The 19200-nt window shown below is 46.8% G+C and overlaps 1 protein-coding gene across 1 annotated transcript in view; it reads right to left on the minus strand.

Annotated features, from left to right (window-relative positions):
- The window catches only part of NT5DC3 (5'-nucleotidase domain containing 3), a 99751-nt gene extending 98050 nt beyond the window's left edge, over positions 1–1701 (minus strand). The window contains exon 1 of the mRNA XM_029601499.1: positions 1680–1701. Within this exon, the coding sequence (XP_029457359.1) occupies positions 1680–1686 (7 nt within the window). The 5' untranslated portion in view covers positions 1687–1701. The remainder of the gene's footprint in view (positions 1–1679) is intronic.
- Between the last annotated feature and the right edge of the window lie 17499 nt (positions 1702–19200).

A 19200-nucleotide genomic window follows, 5' to 3' on the forward strand; every position in this document is an offset into this window, starting at 1 on the left:
GTAGGGCCATTGGTATCCGACTATTCCTGCCAGTACCCACTCCTAAACACAGCTAGAAGTCAGCAAGTGAACTCAACATTTTTTCTGTTGGAACACACCTGACAAATGGTTCTCATAAGCGTGACACACTGAAAACATTACTGTCATGGGGATAAATTTAAACTTACACTCTACATCAATAGGAACCTCCCCCCCGACCCCCAACAGAGCAGAACTAGGACAGTCCCTGAACAACTTGCCATACAAAAAAGATATTCTAGTGTCATCTCAGTAACAGCAACACAAACTCCCTCTACTACCAGGCGCAATAGCCCTACTTACAAAAAGACAGCAGTTCACTACCAATGCACATCCTATAGAGAAAACACAACAAATAAGTCTGATACAAATGCCTACATGCTAGTAAAATTCTTCACCTTGGTCACAAACTCAAAACCAACCTTCACCAAATGCAGAAAAACCACATATTACAAATACAGAGACAGAAACTGGAATAGAAAACAAAAAAAGCCACTCTGCATGCAGTGTGAACCTGGAGAAATGGAAAGAGAAATATAGCACCTAACATACTCCCAGAATCTACAATAATGCATACAAACTAATCTGTAAAAGTTGCACCTGTATTATGGAACACACTCAAACAGTAACAACAAAAATTTGAAATGGCAACAGTACAAATATTAAACCAGGCCCTAAACACCAATACATCTCCTATTGGGAAAAAAGAACAAGCCAAGCTGCTATAGATCCCTACATAGAAACGACAAGCTTGCAGAACACCCTTACCTGGATCATACATGCAGAACACAGACAGGCCCTGACCAAATACAGAATAAAGAAACCATAAATGCTAATGCTAATGTAAATGCTAATGTAAATACCTTCATCTAATGTTATACGCTCCATTTCTTCTCTTCTCCCAGTTCTATTACCTTGTTATTTGTAACTGCTTCCTTCCACACCAATAGGTTACTCAATTGTTCATTGTACACCCCTGTTATATGTAAACCGGCATGATGTGTTTGTAACATGAATGCCAGTATATAAAAATTTTAAATAAATAAATAAATAAAACTAATGTTTTTGGTTTTCCATTGTTGCACCACATACAGTGTGGTTTCTTGCTGTTTCTGGTCCACTTTTTCTTTGGCCATTTCTATTTATACATTCCTCAAGAAATAAAAAAAAATATTTGAAAAACTATACTAATTAAAAACTCATAATTGTAAAACTATACTAATTAAAAACTCATAAAAATTATTTAAAATTCTCCAAACACCAATAAAGTATTTAAAACAGCAGTTATCATATAATATCCAATAATTAAAATGACAATCAAGAAAAATTAACTTTAAAAGCCACCTTAAACTTACCATCTCCAGCAACTCTCCTCCTGCTTTTCCCTACAGGTCAGTAGCACACTGTTATGAATCCTGCCCGCGGGTGTTCCCCGCGAGCAGGCTCCTCACCTTCACTGCTCTCCCGATGTGGCCCTGGTGGCAACGGAAACTGTGGAAGTCCCTGTCCCACTAGCACTAATAACCAGGCAGAGTGTCACAGAGGGACACTCACAGGCTATGTGTGGCTAACTGAAAACATAGGGAGAGGGAAGGCCGCAGTCAGTTGGAAGGCCAGGGAGGTGACAGGAACCGACCGAAAAAACAGAGCATAGTACTCACCGAGCATCAAATAAATGTACGTGAAGGGAGACCTGTGAAGGGAAAAGTGTTTGTGAAGTAAAAGTTTAAGACTTTCAGTACGGAAAAAGTGTTAGAATTTCTCACACATCTCCTAACCGCTATGCTTACTGCAGAGCGGAAAAAAGAAGACTGAGGGAGACACCTGTGGCTCACAGGGATAATTGCAGGCTGGGCATGCTCAGTGCACTCAGTGTGCCAGTATCAGTCAAAGCTTTGTAGAAACTTTGACAGAAAAGTTTTCCGTACAGGGCTCCATCCTGTGATGTCACCCATATGTGAGGAATACCATCCTGCTTGTCCTGTGAGAAACAGACTACACAATAGCCTTCCCTTCCACACAGGTTACCTTCACAAACAGGAAGCCTGTACAAATGGGAGGCAGGGCCATGCCATTATATGTTCTGTCAGCATGCATTGGCTCACAAACAGGCTTCTGCTGTTACTGCCAACACCATCGGTTCCAATAGTTTTCCATCTTTCCCATTTCCATCTTCCAAGTTTAGGCCCCATTAGTATTCCTATTAAGGTGTGGCCTTGTAAGAAAGGCCCTGCATACAGGGAAAGAGAAAAGAACATTCCAGTTGTACCACTATTTCCCAACCTTTTCAAGTCCAAGGCACACCTACATTAACAAAAATGTGTGGCACACCATCTTCCATAGATGAAAAAATAGTGTAAAAAAATAATCGTCCTTAAAAGTTCATATTGTTTGGCATCTTTATTTAAGGCACAGCAAAATTGCTTACCTTGTAATAGGTGTTATCCCAGGACAGCAGGATGTAGTCCTCACATATGGGTGACGTCACTGAACGGAGCCCAGGCGGGAAAACTTTCTGTCAAAGTTTCTAGAAACGTTTGACTGGCCCAGTGAGGCCACTGAGCATGCCCAGCATGCTATGATATTCTCTGCCACAGGTGTCTCTCTTCAGTCTAGTATGTAGCAAAAGCATTAGCAAAAAAGAATAATAAAATTAGAAGGCCCAACTCCGCGGGGTGGCGGGTGGGTTCTGTGAGGACTACATCCTGCTGTCCCTAGGATAACACCTATTACAAGGTAAGAAATTTTGCTTTATCCCAGGACAAGCAGGATGCTAGTCCTCACATATGGGTGATTAGCAAGCTAGAGGCTGAGTCATTGTGTAGTGGAATGTTGTTGTTGAATGAGTCAGCCGAAGATCACAGCAGTTTGGTTGTAGAAGGAGTTGGGTTTAAACTGGAAACAAGTTCTTTAAGACAGATTGTCCATAAGCTGAATCTTGTCTTCCTTGCTTGTCCAAACAGTAATGAGCTGCAAAAGTGTGAAGTGAACTCCATGTTGCTGCTTTACATATGTCAAGTATTGGCACTGAACGATAGTGTGCAACTGAAGTTGACATTGCTCTTACTGCATGTGCTTTTACTCGCCCTTGGAGAGGAAGGCCTGCTTGTTCGTAACAAAACTGTATACAATCTGCTAGCCAATTGGATAGAGTATGTTTACCCACTGCTTTACCTGGTTTGTTGGGGTCATAGGAAACAAAGAGTTGATTGGATTTCCTGTGGACTGCAGTGCGGTTTAAGTAGAAAGACAGAGTACGCTTGCAATCTAAGGTGTGTAAGGCTCTTTCTCCTTGGTGAGAGTGAGGCCTTGGAAAGAATGTGGGTAAAACTATAGATTGGTTTAAGTGGAATTCCGTAACTACCTTAGGGAGGAATTTAGGATGAGTACGGCGAACCACTCTGTCATGTAAGAACTTAGTGTAGGGTTCATATGTGACAAGTGCTTGTAACTCACTGACTCTTCTAGCTGATGTAATGGCTATGAGGAAGATAGTTTTCCATGTAAGAAATTTCAGGTCACTGGAATCAATGGGTTCAAAAGGAGAACGCATGAGTCTAGTTAAAACCAAATTTAGATCCCATTGTGTGACTGGGTGTCTAATTGGTGGTTTTAGGTGAATTAGACCTCTCATAAACCTGCTGACAAGAGGTTGTGTAGAGATAGGTGCATCTGCTACCTGATTATGGTAAGCTGAAATTGCACTTAAATGTACTCTTTCAGAAGAAGTTTGTAGACCTGATTCTGAAAGGTGGTACAAGTAGTTTAGTAAAGATTTTGTAGGGCAAGTGAAAGGATTGATGTCGTTTTGCTTGCACCACAAAGTGTATCTCTTCCATTTGGAAGAATAGTTCTTTCTTGTGGAAGGTTTACGTGAAGCTATAAGAATTTGGGATATGTTAGATGAAAGATTGAGTGGTTGTAAAATCAAGCTTTCAACATCCAAGCTGTCAGTGATAGGGATTGAAGGTTGGGATGTCGCAACCGACCCTGATCCTGAGTTATGAGAGTGGGAGCTACTCCCAGGCGAATGGGATCCTTGACTGAGAGGTCTAGAAGTGTGGGAAACCATACTTGTCGAGGCCAATATGGGGCTATGAGAATCATGGTCCCCTTGTCCTGTTGAAGCTTCACTAGAGTTTTGGTTATGAGTGGTATCGGAGGATACGCATATAACAGGCCTGAGTTCCAAGGGCGAGCAAATGCGTCCTTGGATGGCCCCTTGTTCAGGTTGTATAGGTAACAGTAATGGTCCACTTTGTGATTCAGATGTGATGCAAAGAGGTCTACTGTTGGTTGTCCCCAACGTTGAAATATTCTGGTCACTATTGTGGGATCCAGGGACCATTCGTGTGGTTGGAATTGACGACTGAGTCTGTCCGCCACTACATTGTGAATGCCTGCTAGGTAAGTGGCCTTGAGAAACATGGAGTTGTTCAAGGCCCAACCCCATATCTGAGCTGCCTCTTGACAAAGGAGGTACGAGCCTGTCCCTCCTTGTTTGTTGATGTACCACATGGCTACTGTGTTGTCTGTTTGGATCAGCACAGTCTTGTTTGTAAGGCAGTCCTTTGAAGGCATGCAGAGCATAACGTATAGCTCGAAGTTCCAGGAAATTGATTTGAAATGTTGCTTCGAGCTTTGTCCATGTTCCTTGTGTTTGGAGATTCCCTATGTGAGCTCCCCAACCCAAGGTGGATGCATCTGTAGTCAGAGTTATTTGTGGAACTGGTTGTTGAAAGGGTAGGCCCTTGCACAAATTGTCCTTGTTCACCCACCACAGTAGAGAAGAACATAGTTGGTGGGTTACTTGAATTGGAGAATAAAGCGGTTGAATGGCTTGGATCCATTGTGACCTTAAAGTCCATTGAGTTACCCTCATGGCTAGACGTGCCATGGGTGTGACGTGAACTGTAGAGGCCATGTGGCCTAGCAAAGTTAGAAACTGATGAGCTGTTGTTTGTTTCTTGGAGTGAATCGAGCTTGCCAGTAGAGACAGTGTGTTTGCTCGATCTTCTGGTAGAAATGCCTTTGAGAGGTTGGTGTTCAAATCCGCTCCTATGAATTGTAGGAGATGGTTTGAAGTTAGATGTGATTTTGGATAGTTGATGAGAAATCCCATGGAGTGCAGTAGAGCAATAGTTTGGTTGAGAGACTGTATTGCTCCTTTTTGAGATTGGCTTCTGATGAGCCAATCGTCCAGATATGGGAAAACATGTACACCTTCTTTGTGTAGGTGTGCTGTTATTACTGCCAGACATTTGGTGAAGACTCTGGGAGCAGAAGCTAGTCCGAATGGCAGTACTCTGTATTGGTAATGTTGAAGGCCCACCATGAAGCGCAGATACTTGCGATGAGGAGGGTATATTGGTATATGGGCGTACGCATCTTGAAGATCCAGAGAACAGAGCCAATCTCCTGCTTGAAGAAGTGGGAGCATTGTGCCTAGGGAAACCATCCTGAACTTTTCTTTCTTTAGAAATTTGTTGAGATTTCTGAGGTCGAGGATGGGACGTAGGCATCCAGTTTTCTTTGGAATGAGGAAATATCTGGAGTAGAATCCTCTGCCCTGCTGAGACCTGGGCACTGGTTGAATGGCCCTGGCTGTCAGGAGGGTGGATAATTCTATTTGTAATTGAATTATTTGGGAATTTTGTTGTGGGTAGGAAGTTGGTGGGAATTCTGGAGGAATTGAGAGAAAATTTAGTTTGTAACCTTGAGCTACAATGGAAAGTACCCATTGGTCTGTTGTTATCTTTTCCCAATTTGAGTGGAAATAGGAAATTCTTCCTCCCACTGGTATGTGTTGTTTGGGGTTTAGGAGGGAGGGCCTGTTCTCTGGATTGTTGTTCAAAAACCCGTAGCTGGACCAGTCTGTGGAGGAGGCTGGGTACGAATTGTTCTTGGTTGCCTGGCCTGAGAGCGCTGGGTAGGCCTAGAAGGTCTAGCCCTGGTAGGTTGATTGTAGTACCTTCTTGGTCTGTAGTATGGTCGTCTAGGTTCTCGACGAGGAAAATGTCTAGGGGCCTGAGTTGTTGGTTCTTGTGGTAATTGTGACAGCTGTCTTAAGGTCTCCGTGTGATCCTTAAGTTGTTGGACAGCATCCTGTACTTTTTCCCCAAACAAATTATCTCCACGGCATGGCAGATCTACAAGCTTGTCTTGCACTTCAGGTCTGAGATCTGATGCTTTCAACCAGGCCCATCTTCGTGCTGTAATGCCAGCTGCTGCTGTTCTTGAGGCTGTGTCAAAATTGTCATAAGCAGCCCTTACCTCATGTTTCCCAGCCTCCAGGCCCTTGGCAATGATGGTTTGTGCAGATTCTTGGAATTGTTCTGGGAGAGAATTTGTAAAGTGTTCCATTTGCTTCCAGAGATCCCTTTGATACTGTGTCATATACAGTTGATAGGCAGAGATTCTGGAGGATAGAAGTGCACCTTGGTACACTTTTCTGCCCAGGGAGTCTAGAAAGTGATGATCCTTCCCTGGAGGAGCTGAAGAATGTGGACATACCCTTTTAGATTTTTTCTGGGCAGATTCTACTACCACAGATTGATGTGGTAACTGTGCCTTTTGAAAGCCTGGTGCTTGCTGCACTAGGTAGATAGTGTCTACACGTTTGTTAACTGCTGGAACCGTGCATGGGTGTTCCCATACTCGTTGTTGTAGGTCCAACAGAACTTCGTGGATAGGGATTGCCAGAACCTGTTTTGGTGGGTCCACAAACTGTAGCACCTCTAGGGTATGTTGCCTTGAATCCTCTTCTGATGAAAGCTTGAATGGTATTGTATCTGCCATATCTTGGACAAAACTGGAAAAGGATAAGTCCTCTGGTGGGGATCTTTTCCTTACTTCAGGAGGTGAGGGTTCGGACATGAACTCCTCAGAAGAGGTGTTTGATCTTTGATCGTCCCAAGAATCTTCTTCATCCGGTTCCTGATAGGGACTTCTTGGGGTTTTTCTTAAATTAGTGGAAACACCTGATGGTCCAGGTAAAGGATCATCGATGGAAATTATTGGAGGAATGTTTTCTATGGTTTTCTGAGGAGTTATGTCGATGACTTTTTGATATTTTTGTAAAAGGCGTTGAAAAAATGCTAACTCCTGCGGGTCACTATCATCTGGGACTGTTGTCATCGAGGAAATGATAGGTGGTCTCGATGTCGTTGTCGAGGGTGGTCCTCCCGGCGTCGATACTGTCGACGGCGGTACCATCGATGTCATCGGTATCGATGAAAAAGATGGGATTTGAGCATATATCGACGTCGATGACGTAATGATCTTTGGTGTCGACGTCGAATCCCTCTGTACCATCGGAGTCAAGAATGACCCCGGCATCGGTGTTACCACCGGCATCGGCAAGTTTGCCAGCATCGATGTAGAAATCATCGGCATCGACAATGAAGTCGGTACTGCAAGTTGTTCCTTCAAAGCCTGTGAAATCGCTTGTCGGATTAAATCTGACAATTCCGGCCGCGCAACCGTTGAGCTCAGAGCGGTTGAGGGCGGTGGCGTAGGCTGAATCACAAGTTCCTGAGATGTACCTTGTGTTGGATCTGGTGCCGGCAATGGAGTCGAGGTAGGCCGAGGCGTTGAAAACTCCGACGTTTCCTGATGTCTAGGCCGCTTCGCTGTCGAGGGTTCCTGGGAAGCCGGGTCGGACAACGAGGGGCTTCGATGCCGGTGTCGATGTTTCGACTTCGATTTTTCTGTCGATTTTGTCGACGTCGAGGACGAAGAAGGGGATGAATGATCCCCCGACGGTCCCGGGCAAGGTTTTTTAAGGACTATGCGCTTAGTCGCTCCAGCCAGAGACGACTTCGATGACTGTGATGGAGAAGGTATAAGTTGCAGGCTGAATAAATGCTCCATTTTTTCGAGCCTGGTTTTTCGGGTTTTTGGCGTCATCTCCGCGCATTGTGAACAGTTATGAACATCATGTTTATCTCCCAGACACATCACACATTCGGTGTGTGGGTCTGTAAGAGACATTTTTCTTGTACAAACAGGGCATTTTTTGAACCCTGTGGACATTGTGAAATCGACGGCTGTCGATTCGACTGAGGAGAATCTTTTAGTCCCCGAATCAGAAAATTTTTAACTGGGTTACTTACCGGCCGGCAAGAATAAACCCCGAGAGATTTTCTGTGACAGATAATATCAAACTCAAGACTATTAAGTCGAGTAAATAGTTGAGAAAAACACTCAACGGCTCCGGACCCGCGTTGCTAACTGCAGCGCGGAAAAACGAAGACTGAAGAGAGACACCTGTGGCAGAGAATATCATAGCATGCTGGGCATGCTCAGTGGCCTCACTGGGCCAGTCAAAAGTTTCTAGAAACTTTGACAGAAAGTTTTCCCGCCTGGGCTCCGTTCAGTGACGTCACCCATATGTGAGGACTAGCATCCTGCTTGTCCTGGGATAAACTCCCTTCAAAATGATGTAATGTAGTTTAAAAATGTCCCCTGACACGGACACCGTGTTTCGCCCCAAAGGCTGCACCGGGACAGCAAATTTGTGGTTTATACATTCTTACAGATATATTCTTCTCAGTCATTATTCCATATTGAGTGTGGATTTTATTCTCTGCTTGCTTTCCCAGCACACCATCTTCCATGGCATAGGCAATGTGGGCATGGAGAGGACTCATCTAGTCAAAAGAAGAGCTAGGGAAGTATTGAAAGTCCCTCCAGTCTCTCTTTTAAATTTTAAAACAAAAGAAGAAAAGGGATGGAGACGCATATGAATTCATCAAAATGGGCTAATTCCCTCTTTACTATATAAAAGTACAGGGGAAGGAAGAAGTTGGTGTGATGTGGGCAGCCAGATTGGTCGTTTACATTAGTTGCCACATATGGCTGCTAGTGCTGCTCCATATCTGCTGCTGCTGCCAATGCTCAGAATGAGTCACATCCAGTGCTCAGTGCATTCTCTCCCTATTTCACTCAGCCTGGGGATAAGAGAGAGGCTGAAATGCAGCTCAGGAGGGGAAGATTAGGAGGTACTGTTTGCACTGTGTATGCTGCACAAAACAGGGCTGGGCTATCCATACCTTGCATGCTGCTCATTAATTACCACATTCCAGGGCTAATGGCGTAGCTAGGAAGAAGAGGAGCCATGCGCATATTCTCATAAAGCAGTTCCTACATGCTTAAGAGCCACCGCAGGTGACCCTTGTGTTACGGACCGCTCGGAGAGTGATCCCACTCCTGGGAGAGGTGTGTGCCCTTGGGCCGCGGCTCAACGCCAGAGAGTCTGAAGAGGTGCCGCGGGAGGCGTGGCATGCCCAAGCATGGGCTGGACGGAAGCAACCTGGAGTGAAGACTGGAAGACAGGCCCTCCTCCGGACCTGCACGCTTCAGAAGACCCAACAACGCTATGTTGGTCTTGTGAACAGTCCTCCGACCGTTCCCAGCCCTTTTGGACCTGCCGCAGGGTACGGCATGAAGCGGCAGGCCGGATGGAGGCCAGGACAGCGAGGACTGGAACATGGATGCAGACAAGACACAGGCACAGGTACTGGAAGTGGAGACGTGGACTCAAAGACAAGGTGCTGGACGAGCTGACGTAGACTCAGGAGCAAGGTACTGGGCGTGTAGACGTGGACTCAGAGACAAGGTACTGGACGAGCTGACGTAGACTCAGGAGCAAGGTGCTGGACGTGTAGACGTGGACTCAGAGACAAGGTACTGGACGAGCTGACGTAGACTCAGAAGCAAGGTGCTGGACGTGTAGACGTGGACTCAGAGACAAGGTACTGGACGAGCTGACGTAGACTCAGAAGCAGGGTACTGGATATGTAGACGTGGAGTCAGGAACGAGGTATGATGCATACAAGAGACTCAAGGGCGAGGTACGAGACTGGCAACAGGGAGCGCCCTACACAGCCCGCCCGCGGGGCTGGTCACGGACCACTACAGAGGTTGCCTTCAGTAATAGGGTAAGGCTTTCTCACAGATTCAGGAACGAGATGCATGGCTTGCATCACGAAGCGCCCTACACAGCCCGCCCACGGGGCTGGTCACGGACCACGACATGGCTTGCCGCGAGGCACCAGGACATCTTGAGAGACAGGAACAAGGTGCTAGCTTTCAGGAGGTTCAGGAACAGGGTAAGGCAGGTAGCTGCAGTACAGGCAGTCTATAGCAGGGTTTGCTGCGCACCGGCAGCCTGAAGCAGAGTATGCTGCACACCGGCAGCCTGAAGCGAAGTATGCTGCTCACCGGCAGCTTGAAGCAAGGGTTGCTGTATACCAGACAGTCTATAGCAGGGATTGCTGCACACCGGCAGCCTGAAGCAAGGATTGCTGCGCACCGGCAGCCTGAAGCGAAGTATGCTGCTCACCGGCAGCCTGAAGCAAGACAGAGGCATCAACTGGATTGGAACACAGGATTGGATTGGAAGACAAGCCAAGGGCAGAAACAGGAACAGGCAATCATCAGGGCTGGAAAATCAAGCAGACATCAGGACTGGAACAGTGAGTAAACATCAGACGAGACGAGGAGGTCCAACAGAGAACAAGGAACACTGGACCTTGCAGAAGGCTGGAACTCAAGGCAGCTCCTGGGACGAGGCTCCCAGGAGTGACCAACTCCTTGCGAAGGCGTTAGACTGGAAGCTGGGCCCTTTAGAAGGGCTGATGAAGACAACGCCCTGGGAGGAGCCAGCAGGGGGCCACACCTAGCTGGCCCTTGAAGAGGAGTAGAGGGGCGTGCGCCCGCGCCCTAAGAAGCTGAAGAGACAGGCTGGAAGCTGACGACGTCCTCCCGACCACGTGGACAATCCAAGGGAGTCAGGCAGGGCGCGGAGCAGGGCTGCTCTGAAGGTGGAAAGGTGGCAGGCTGCTAGCGGCTCCCAGCCGGGAAGACTGAAGCAGAAAGGCAGAAGGTAAGCTGGCTGCAGGTTGAAGCGGAGTAAGAAGCAAACCGGAGACTGAGGCAGGCAGCGAGCTGAAGCGGAGTTGGAAGCAGACCGGAGACTGAGGCTGGCTGCAGGCTGAAGCGGAGTCAGAAGCTAACCGGAGTCGGAGGCAGGCTGTGAGCTGAAGCGGAGTCAGAGGCTGGCTGCAGGGAACCGAAGAGAGTGCAGGCACCGGCAGGGACGGCCTCCCTGCCGACCAAGGACCCGGGCTGAAGCAGGCACCAGCAGGGACGCCCTCCCTGCCGGCAGAGGACCCCGGGAAGCCTGCAGCGCGTCGAACACCGGAGCGGTGGCAGCTGGCCCAGCCGCCCGAAGGAGCTCCCGGTGGCCCGACCCTGCCGCGCAGGGCTGGAAGCAGCCAGGAAGGAACCCGGCGGCAGCAACAGGCCTGCCGCGAAGAAAACAGGGACAGCGGCCCGACTGGCCGCGTGAGGTAAGAGCCTGCCCGCGCTCCTCGCGGGCAGGATCGCAACACCTTGTCGTTGTGAGGTCATGAGAGCCCAGGTGCTGGCCTGGATCTGAGCATTAGGCAGTGGTGACTTTTCTGTGGCACCCCTCCTCAGGTCTGATGGCACACTGGTTGCTGGCAAACACTGATCTCTGCCTCAGCATCCCCAAGTGAGGTTGCTGCAATGGTTGCCTCCTATGTGTAGATCAGACAGACTCTTAGTGGATTTGTAGAGTTTGGGGGTTTTTTTGCTGGAAGTCAGAGGGAAGAGTGTTTTTGTTATGTTGCTGTTTTCCTCTAGAAACTCCTAGACCCTAGTTTTTTTGGGACAAGAGAGAACCTTTTTTTTTGAGAGAGAAGATTGTTCTGTTTTGAGCTTTCTTTAGAAAGGATGTTTTTCCACCTTCCTTCCCCTCCATTTGAAAAACAGTAGTTTTATCTTTGTGGTTCTCTCAGCAAGAGAAGATCATTGTCAACCTGGCAGAATCAGTAGAAAGAGGCTGTGGTACCGTGAGTGGTCGATAGCAGGCCAGAGAACAGACGAAGGCAGGACTCTGGCTATTTTCTCATTAGTGTTTTTATTAATCACTAAAAAAATGTAACACAAGTAACTGTTTACCTTAGCTTGCAGTTCTCAAACAAAATACAGAGGTACTGGCCTTCCCTAGGCTCCTTGTTCTCCCTGGGCCTAGCTTCTTAGCCCTTTCTAAGGAGTATGCCCTCAGAGTGGAACTCCTTTCCTGTCTATGGCTTAAGGTGGACCAGGCTAAATTCTTCATCCCAGGCTTTTAAGGAGGGTGTAACATACACTCCTTCACATACTCTCCCCCTCAGACAAGTCAATCGTCTGCCAATACCCAGATTAACTCCTGAAAAATTAAAGTATATGTCCTATATTCTTTTCCTATCCTAAACTGGGACTGACCATTTCTCTTCACTACAGAGATTAGGATCGGTATGGAGTCCTCTAAGCCAGAGGGTACTTTTCCTTTCCCCATCTGTATATGCCTCCTGCCCATCTCAAGGGAAGTAACTTCAAGTGGGGCTTGTTGAAATTTTCTAGGGTTACCCTCTCTGATTCTTTTTGGGGATTTAGCTAAGGGTTCTTGAAACACCCCAATTCCCTCTGATACATGTCACCATGCATAGTTAAAACAGTAAATTTTCTGGCAATCTTTAGATACTGAGACCTCACAGATTTTCTTCTCAGGTGCTGTCTGGATGTCGATGACTCTATGCTGCATACCTTCGCAGCATCCCATATAGAGGCTTTCAGAGAAGATGTTTCTATTCAATGTGGGCTGGCCCAGCTAACCATGAGCTGGCCCCATAGAGTCTGAAAACTTGGATAATCTCATTTCAGAACCACACAGTAAGAAGCTTAGGAAGTATACCCACTTCTATATAGGCTTACTCCGCCAAGGTCATCAGTAAGTCCTGACTGATTGGGTTCTGTTGTTCGTCGCCATGTATGCAGGTGAGTGTTGCCTTCTTCCTATAATCGATATACCCACTCTAAGCTAGGTCTTTACAGATGAGAGTATTTCCGCATCCTGAATCCACCAGGGCTTGGGTGGGAATCTCATTCAACTCAATTGAGATCACAAAGTCTGAAAGTCCCCCACATGGAATAGTCACCAAATTACAGTTTTGCATCTTCAAAAAAGTATGCACCCACTTGCTTTCACTCTTCATTCTCAAGTTAGGGCAGTCCTTGACAATGTTCTCTCTCACACCTCAATGGGAGCACGCCTGCAGGACTTGCTCCGCTTTTATTTCAACAGTTCCTACAAAGGATTCATCGTTCCCTTCCTTTGTTCAACTGCACTTCCCCTTGCAAAGCTTCATTAATAGCAACTTGTGCTTCCATTCTAGATACTCAAGCCACAGGCAATTTTCAACAGCATGGTCTTCTGCCACACAGTAGGAGCATGCTCTCAGTGTTACGCATGCCATCCGCGGCAGCCCAGAGGCCCTCTCACCTCTTCAGATGGACTCCAGCGGCTGGCTCCTCTTCGCTGGCGGCAGTGGGCCGCCAGCTCCGACCTCGGGTTCCTTCCAGTGCCTCCGGTCCTGCCATGTTGCCCAGTGTTGCCGACCAGGATGTCCCTGCTCGTCGGGCCTCTCCACATGGTCCACAGAGAGACGCCGCCACCAGCGCCACACCCCTTCCTAGGCGCGTGTGCAACAGTGATTCTTTTAAAGGGCCTGCGGTGGGAACCTGGCCGCAGATCTGGATGCTGACGTCAGTCTCTTCAGCGTATAAAAGCTCAGGCCTCGCTCCATAGCGTTGCCTTTGCAACAGGTCTCCTCGTACTCCTCATACTCATTGCTATTCCTTGGATTGTCTCATTGTGTGTTCCTGTCTTCCTGTGGTTCCCGGTTCCTGTTCTCCTAGTTCCTGTTCATCTATGTGTTGGACTGATTCCCTGGACTTGACCTTCGCTACGCCTGACTACTCTTCAGCTTCTCTCCAGCCCCGGACCTCCGCTATGCCTGACTACTCTTCCACTTCTCTCCAGCCCCGGACCTCTGCATTGCCTGACCACGCCTGCCTTCTCTACGCCCTGACCACTGCCTTGCCTGACCACGTTTGCCTGCTCCATATCGTGACTATTGCTTGGACTGTCTATACCTGCCTTCTCAGTACCCTGACCCTCGCTTTGCACAACTACGCTACAGACTCTTCTTCGTCCAGAGTTCTTCATTGCTTGCCACAACTACCATTCACAGCTGGCTCAGAATCCAGCCTGTCAGTGACGCCTCTCCTCGCCTATCCTCTGGAAGCGGACTCTCAAGGCATAGGCCTTCCTTTCCTCGGGTGCCTTCAGTTCCCTATTGTTCCTTTGGCACCTGAGCCCTCATACCAAATCCAGTCCAGGACAGAACTATGCCATCTACTGACTGCTTTCTCTGGGCTGTACAGCTACTCATCTCTTGCTAACCTCGAGGCCCACCTAATTCCTGCCAGCCCCAGCACCCAAAGGCTCAACCCAAGAACAAGGGCTGGTATAGTTGAAGCTCCAGCGGCCTCTAGCTTCAGCCCACTCCACCTGCTGACAGTAGGGACTCGTAGGCCCTCTCCTATGGATTGCGTCAACCCCACCTCAGCCCAAGGGTCACGTGGCCGGCACCACAAGATGGCACCGGCCATCCATTGCTCCTACCATGTGACAGGGGCCGACCAATGGCACCGGTAGCCCCTATGACACTGTAAGGTCAAAGGCTATCAGCGCCATTTTGAATACCGGCAGCTGAGGGTGTGAGTGCAGGAGATGGCTCCCCCGCTGGACCACCAGGGAGTTTTGGTAAGTCTTGGGAGGTCAGGAGGGTGGGGGGTTGAAGTTAGTTCAATTTTAGCCGGGAAACGAATAAGAATTAACGCATGAACGTATCGGGGGTCCCCCTTACCGAATGCAACGTATCTGCCCCCCGACGAATACGAATCCCAAATGCAACTTATGGCGTCCCTCTGCACATCCCTAATAAAGGGTTCTTTGTATTTTTCTTTATCATGGGAGCAACACTCTTCCTCATATCCATTCTTGGCACAAAGTGAGCAAAAGGAAAAAGTGTCTGGACTGTTACTATTAAGGTGGATAGATTCCTCTTCTGATTCCATGATCATCCCTACTTTGAAGGTTCTCCCTTGTTAGTGCATTTTAGTCTCTAATGAAGGTTGTGTTATCTGCTTGACATCAATGGCTTCGCATCCTTGGTATCGACAATCTGTGGCCAAATGACATCTCCTTCCACAATTGAAACAGAGTACAGAACTAGAGATGTCCTGCTCTAAGTACCATTATTGGGGCCCTGCATTCTCACTGCTATGCCAGGGAGCCTTGGTGGGTTGTCTTTCTAGCTTTTGCACTAATTCTAGCATCAACAGAGCCTGATGGAAGGTATTCGCCTGTTCCAACACTTTCTCAAGGGTGAGATGACCCTAGGCCTCACCATTCCAGATCACCAACTCCTGATTCCTGTTACCCTGGAACTGGGTTCCACACATTTCACTAAGGAGGTTTTTGTGGACTTTGGCTCTGGAGAAAACTTTTTTTTGAAGGAACTGATCAAGCAACTCTTAATTCCCCCAGTCAGGATGACCACACCATTAATAATCTTCTCTATGGACACCCTCTTCCAGGTCACATTTCTCTGACCACGCTACCCATGACCTTATGCACCTGTCTTCTACATCTGGAGTCTGCATATGACTCCAGGGTCATCCATCCCATTATCTTGGTACTACCATGGCTCCAGCGGCATCAACTGCAATTCGACTGGGCCACCCTTCAGTTCGCCTGATGGAGCCATGAGTGCAATAACTTCTAGAATCTCCTTGTCCCACAACTGTGGCTACTCTACTTCCTGGTCTGCCCATGCACTAAATGGACTATCAAGACATCTTTTCTAAGAAAAAGGCTAAGATTTTGTCTCCACACCATCTCTATGATTGTGGCACTGAAGTCATTCCTGGGGCCGAACCAATTGCTCCATGAAGCAGTCATTTATTTCATCCAGGGACTTTATGTCTCTAGCAAGTCCTGATGTTACATTTACCCAGTGAATATTGGGGTAATTGAAATCTCTCATTATTATTATTGCACTGCCAAATTGGTTAGTTTCCCTGATTTCTCTTAGCATTTCATCATCTGTCTGATCATTTTGTCCAGGTGGATGGTAGTATACTCCTATCACTATACTCTTATCCAACACACATGGGATTTCTACCTATATAGATTCTACTATATAGATTCTTCACTCCCTCCTCCAGCCAGAAAGCTAACCTAGAATCCTTTGAACTCACTTCCTCACTCGAAATTGAATCTATTCTCAAAAAGATGAAACCATCTAATCATCCGATAGATGCCATTCCATCCAAATTTCTACTCGCCATCCCAAACATCATTGCGAAGCCCTTAGCAGAGATCATCAACCGTTCGTTAACCCAAGGAGAAGTACCAGACACGCTAAAAATAGCCACCCTCAAACCTCTCCTCAAAAAACCCAACTTGAACCCAGCAGACCCAGCCAATTTTCGCCCCATCGCTAACTTACCGTTTATTGCCAAAATCATGGAGAGAATAGTTAATAAGCAGTTGTCAGAATTCCTTGAAGACCACAAGATTCTCACAACAACCCAATTCGGATTCCACAAATCCCTCAGTACGGAATCACTCTTAATCTCACTGACAGACAGAGTCCTCTCCAGACTGTAGAAAAAGACCCCCTACCTCCTGGCTCTTCTAGATATATCTGCAGCATTTGACACCGTAAAGCACTCGATCCTCATCACCCGGCTCTCAGACATTGGCATCTCTGGATCAGCCCTCGAATGGTTCATATCATTCCTTACCAACAGGACATACAAGGTTAGAATAAGCAACAAGGATTCTCACCCAGTGAAGTCCACTCTCGGAGTCCCTCAAGGATCCTCCCTCTCCCCAACCCTGTTTAACATCTACCTTCTCCCCCTTTGTCATCTGCTCTCAAGCCTAAAGATCACTCATTTTATATATGCCGATGACGTCCAGATTCTGCTGCCAATCACTGAATCTTTATCCAACACCATCAACTTCTGGAACAAGTGTCTACAGTCCATAAACTCCCTTCTCACTAGCCTCAACTTAGTTCTCAATACTTCAAAAACAGAACTTATGCTGATCAATTTCGATGACAACTTTCAGGCCGCCAGCAATCTAATCACACCATCTTGGATCCCACCCACACATCTCAGAGACCTTGGCATCACCATCGACAATAAGCTGAATCTCAAACAATTTGTCAAAAACACAACGAAAGAATGCTTTCACAAACTACACGTATTGAAAAAGCTGAAACCTCTCCTCCATTTTCAGGACTTTAGAACAGTCCTCCAAACAATTCTATTCTCAAAAATCAATTATTGCAACTCTCTACTAATTGGCCTACCAGCTATCACAACTAAACCACTACAAATGTTGCAGAACTCGGCTGCCAGGATTCTAACTAACTCTAGGAGAGGTGAACACATCACACCTATTCTAAAAAACCTTCACTGGCTCCCTATTAAACATAGAATCATTTTTAAAGTACTAACCATAACCCACAAGACCATTCATTCCCAAACTTCGCTAGATCTAAGCGACCCACTTTGTCCCCACGCATCACTAAGACCTATCAGATCCAGCTACTTAGGCACTTTATATGCACCTCCAGCCAAGTCACTTCTTAAGAAACGAGCTTTCTCAACTGCTAGCCCTACTCTATGGAACGCCCTCCCCACGGACCTTCGTCTAGAAACCTGTAGTTGAACATTCAGAAAGAAGCTAAAAACTTGGCGTTTTACAAAAGCCTTCACTTAAAGGTCTCTCCCTAGGGTTTTGATTCACTCATTTCATACCCCATCACGTTAGAACTATGACGCCGTAGCCCTTAATTCTCCTGTTTAGCTCCACTTTACTTCAATCTACACCCATGTTTATTAAGTCGGTTGTATTTCCGACTTTGTTGATTGTTATTTATTTATTTATTTATTTATTATTTGTAATAATAATTTTTATTTTAATCCTAAATCGTCTTCAGCTCTAACTCTAAGTTCTCAGCGTTATCTATAAGTTCTCATGATGTTAGACCTGTTATTTGTATCCTCTTGTTTGATATAATGTTCGATTGTTCGATGTAATTTCCAACTTTGGTTTTATGTAAACAGACGTGATATGTACCAGTACATGAACATCGGTATATAAAAGCTCTTAAATAAATAAATAAATACTGAGCATTTAGTCTCTTGTATGATCTTCACATGCTCCTCAGCTTCAATTGTAGCTCGGCATATGACATGGATCAGGCTGAGTAGCTTCCAAAATGATGTCCACTAGAATTTACCAGACTAACCTGGAACGGTGACAAATTAAGAAAAGGATTGTAGTGGTCCAACCCTTTTCAGTGTCCCTGAGTTTTTTCATTTATAAACGATCATACTTTCACATGCATCAATCCCAGCTTTTTCAGCAGTATCATCTACTGCCTCTTCTGATCAATTAACAACCACTTCCAAACCACGTCAAAACTAGGAACAGCTCACTGCTTCCCAGAAACGGCTGAGGCCTTTCTGGGAAGCATCTATTACCTGCCTTTCCAGAACAGAGCCCCCTTCCCCCTTCCTATCCACAGCACTACCATCTAAGACAAACTCATCCCACATACACTCCCACTCCCACACCCAGAACACACTGACCACATACAGACTCTCAAACACAAACACACACACACACACATGCGCACGCACTTTCCCCTTCACTACCTCATACTCAGCACAAGGGAAAACTTAGAATTTGCTGATTCCAATAAGATCTTCAACTGTACTGCAGTTCTATGACTAAGCAGGGGTCCATGGAATCCCAGAGGTTCTAGGCCAGAACAAAGCAGCTTCCCTGCCAGCAGAGGTCTACCTTAGTCTCCTGCCTTGCTTTGTGGCATTCCAGACCTATCTGCCTTGATCTGGGATCTTCCAGGCCTTCCAGCTTTGCTTTGGGCTCTTTCAGGCCTTGCTCTGTGGCCTTTCAGGTGCACCTGCCAATCTCAGTGCCCTCTTGGGCTTTCCTGTCCTACCTTGCAGCCTTTGGGCCTCCTAGGTTCGCCTAGCTAGCCTTGTGCTGTTTGGCTTTCTTGTTTCTTGTTGCCTGTCTAGTCCTGGCCTTGTCCATTCCTTGTCTAGTCCTGTCCTTGTATTGCCTTATCCTGTCCAGTCTCCTGTATGCTTTCCTAGGCCTTACCCTTGCCTCTGGTCCAAGCCTTGTTTCCAGATAGGCACATAAGGCATTTCAAATCA

This window comes from Rhinatrema bivittatum, chromosome 4 (assembly GCF_901001135.1).
Source record: "Rhinatrema bivittatum chromosome 4, aRhiBiv1.1, whole genome shotgun sequence".
NCBI lineage: Eukaryota > Metazoa > Chordata > Amphibia > Gymnophiona > Rhinatrematidae > Rhinatrema > Rhinatrema bivittatum.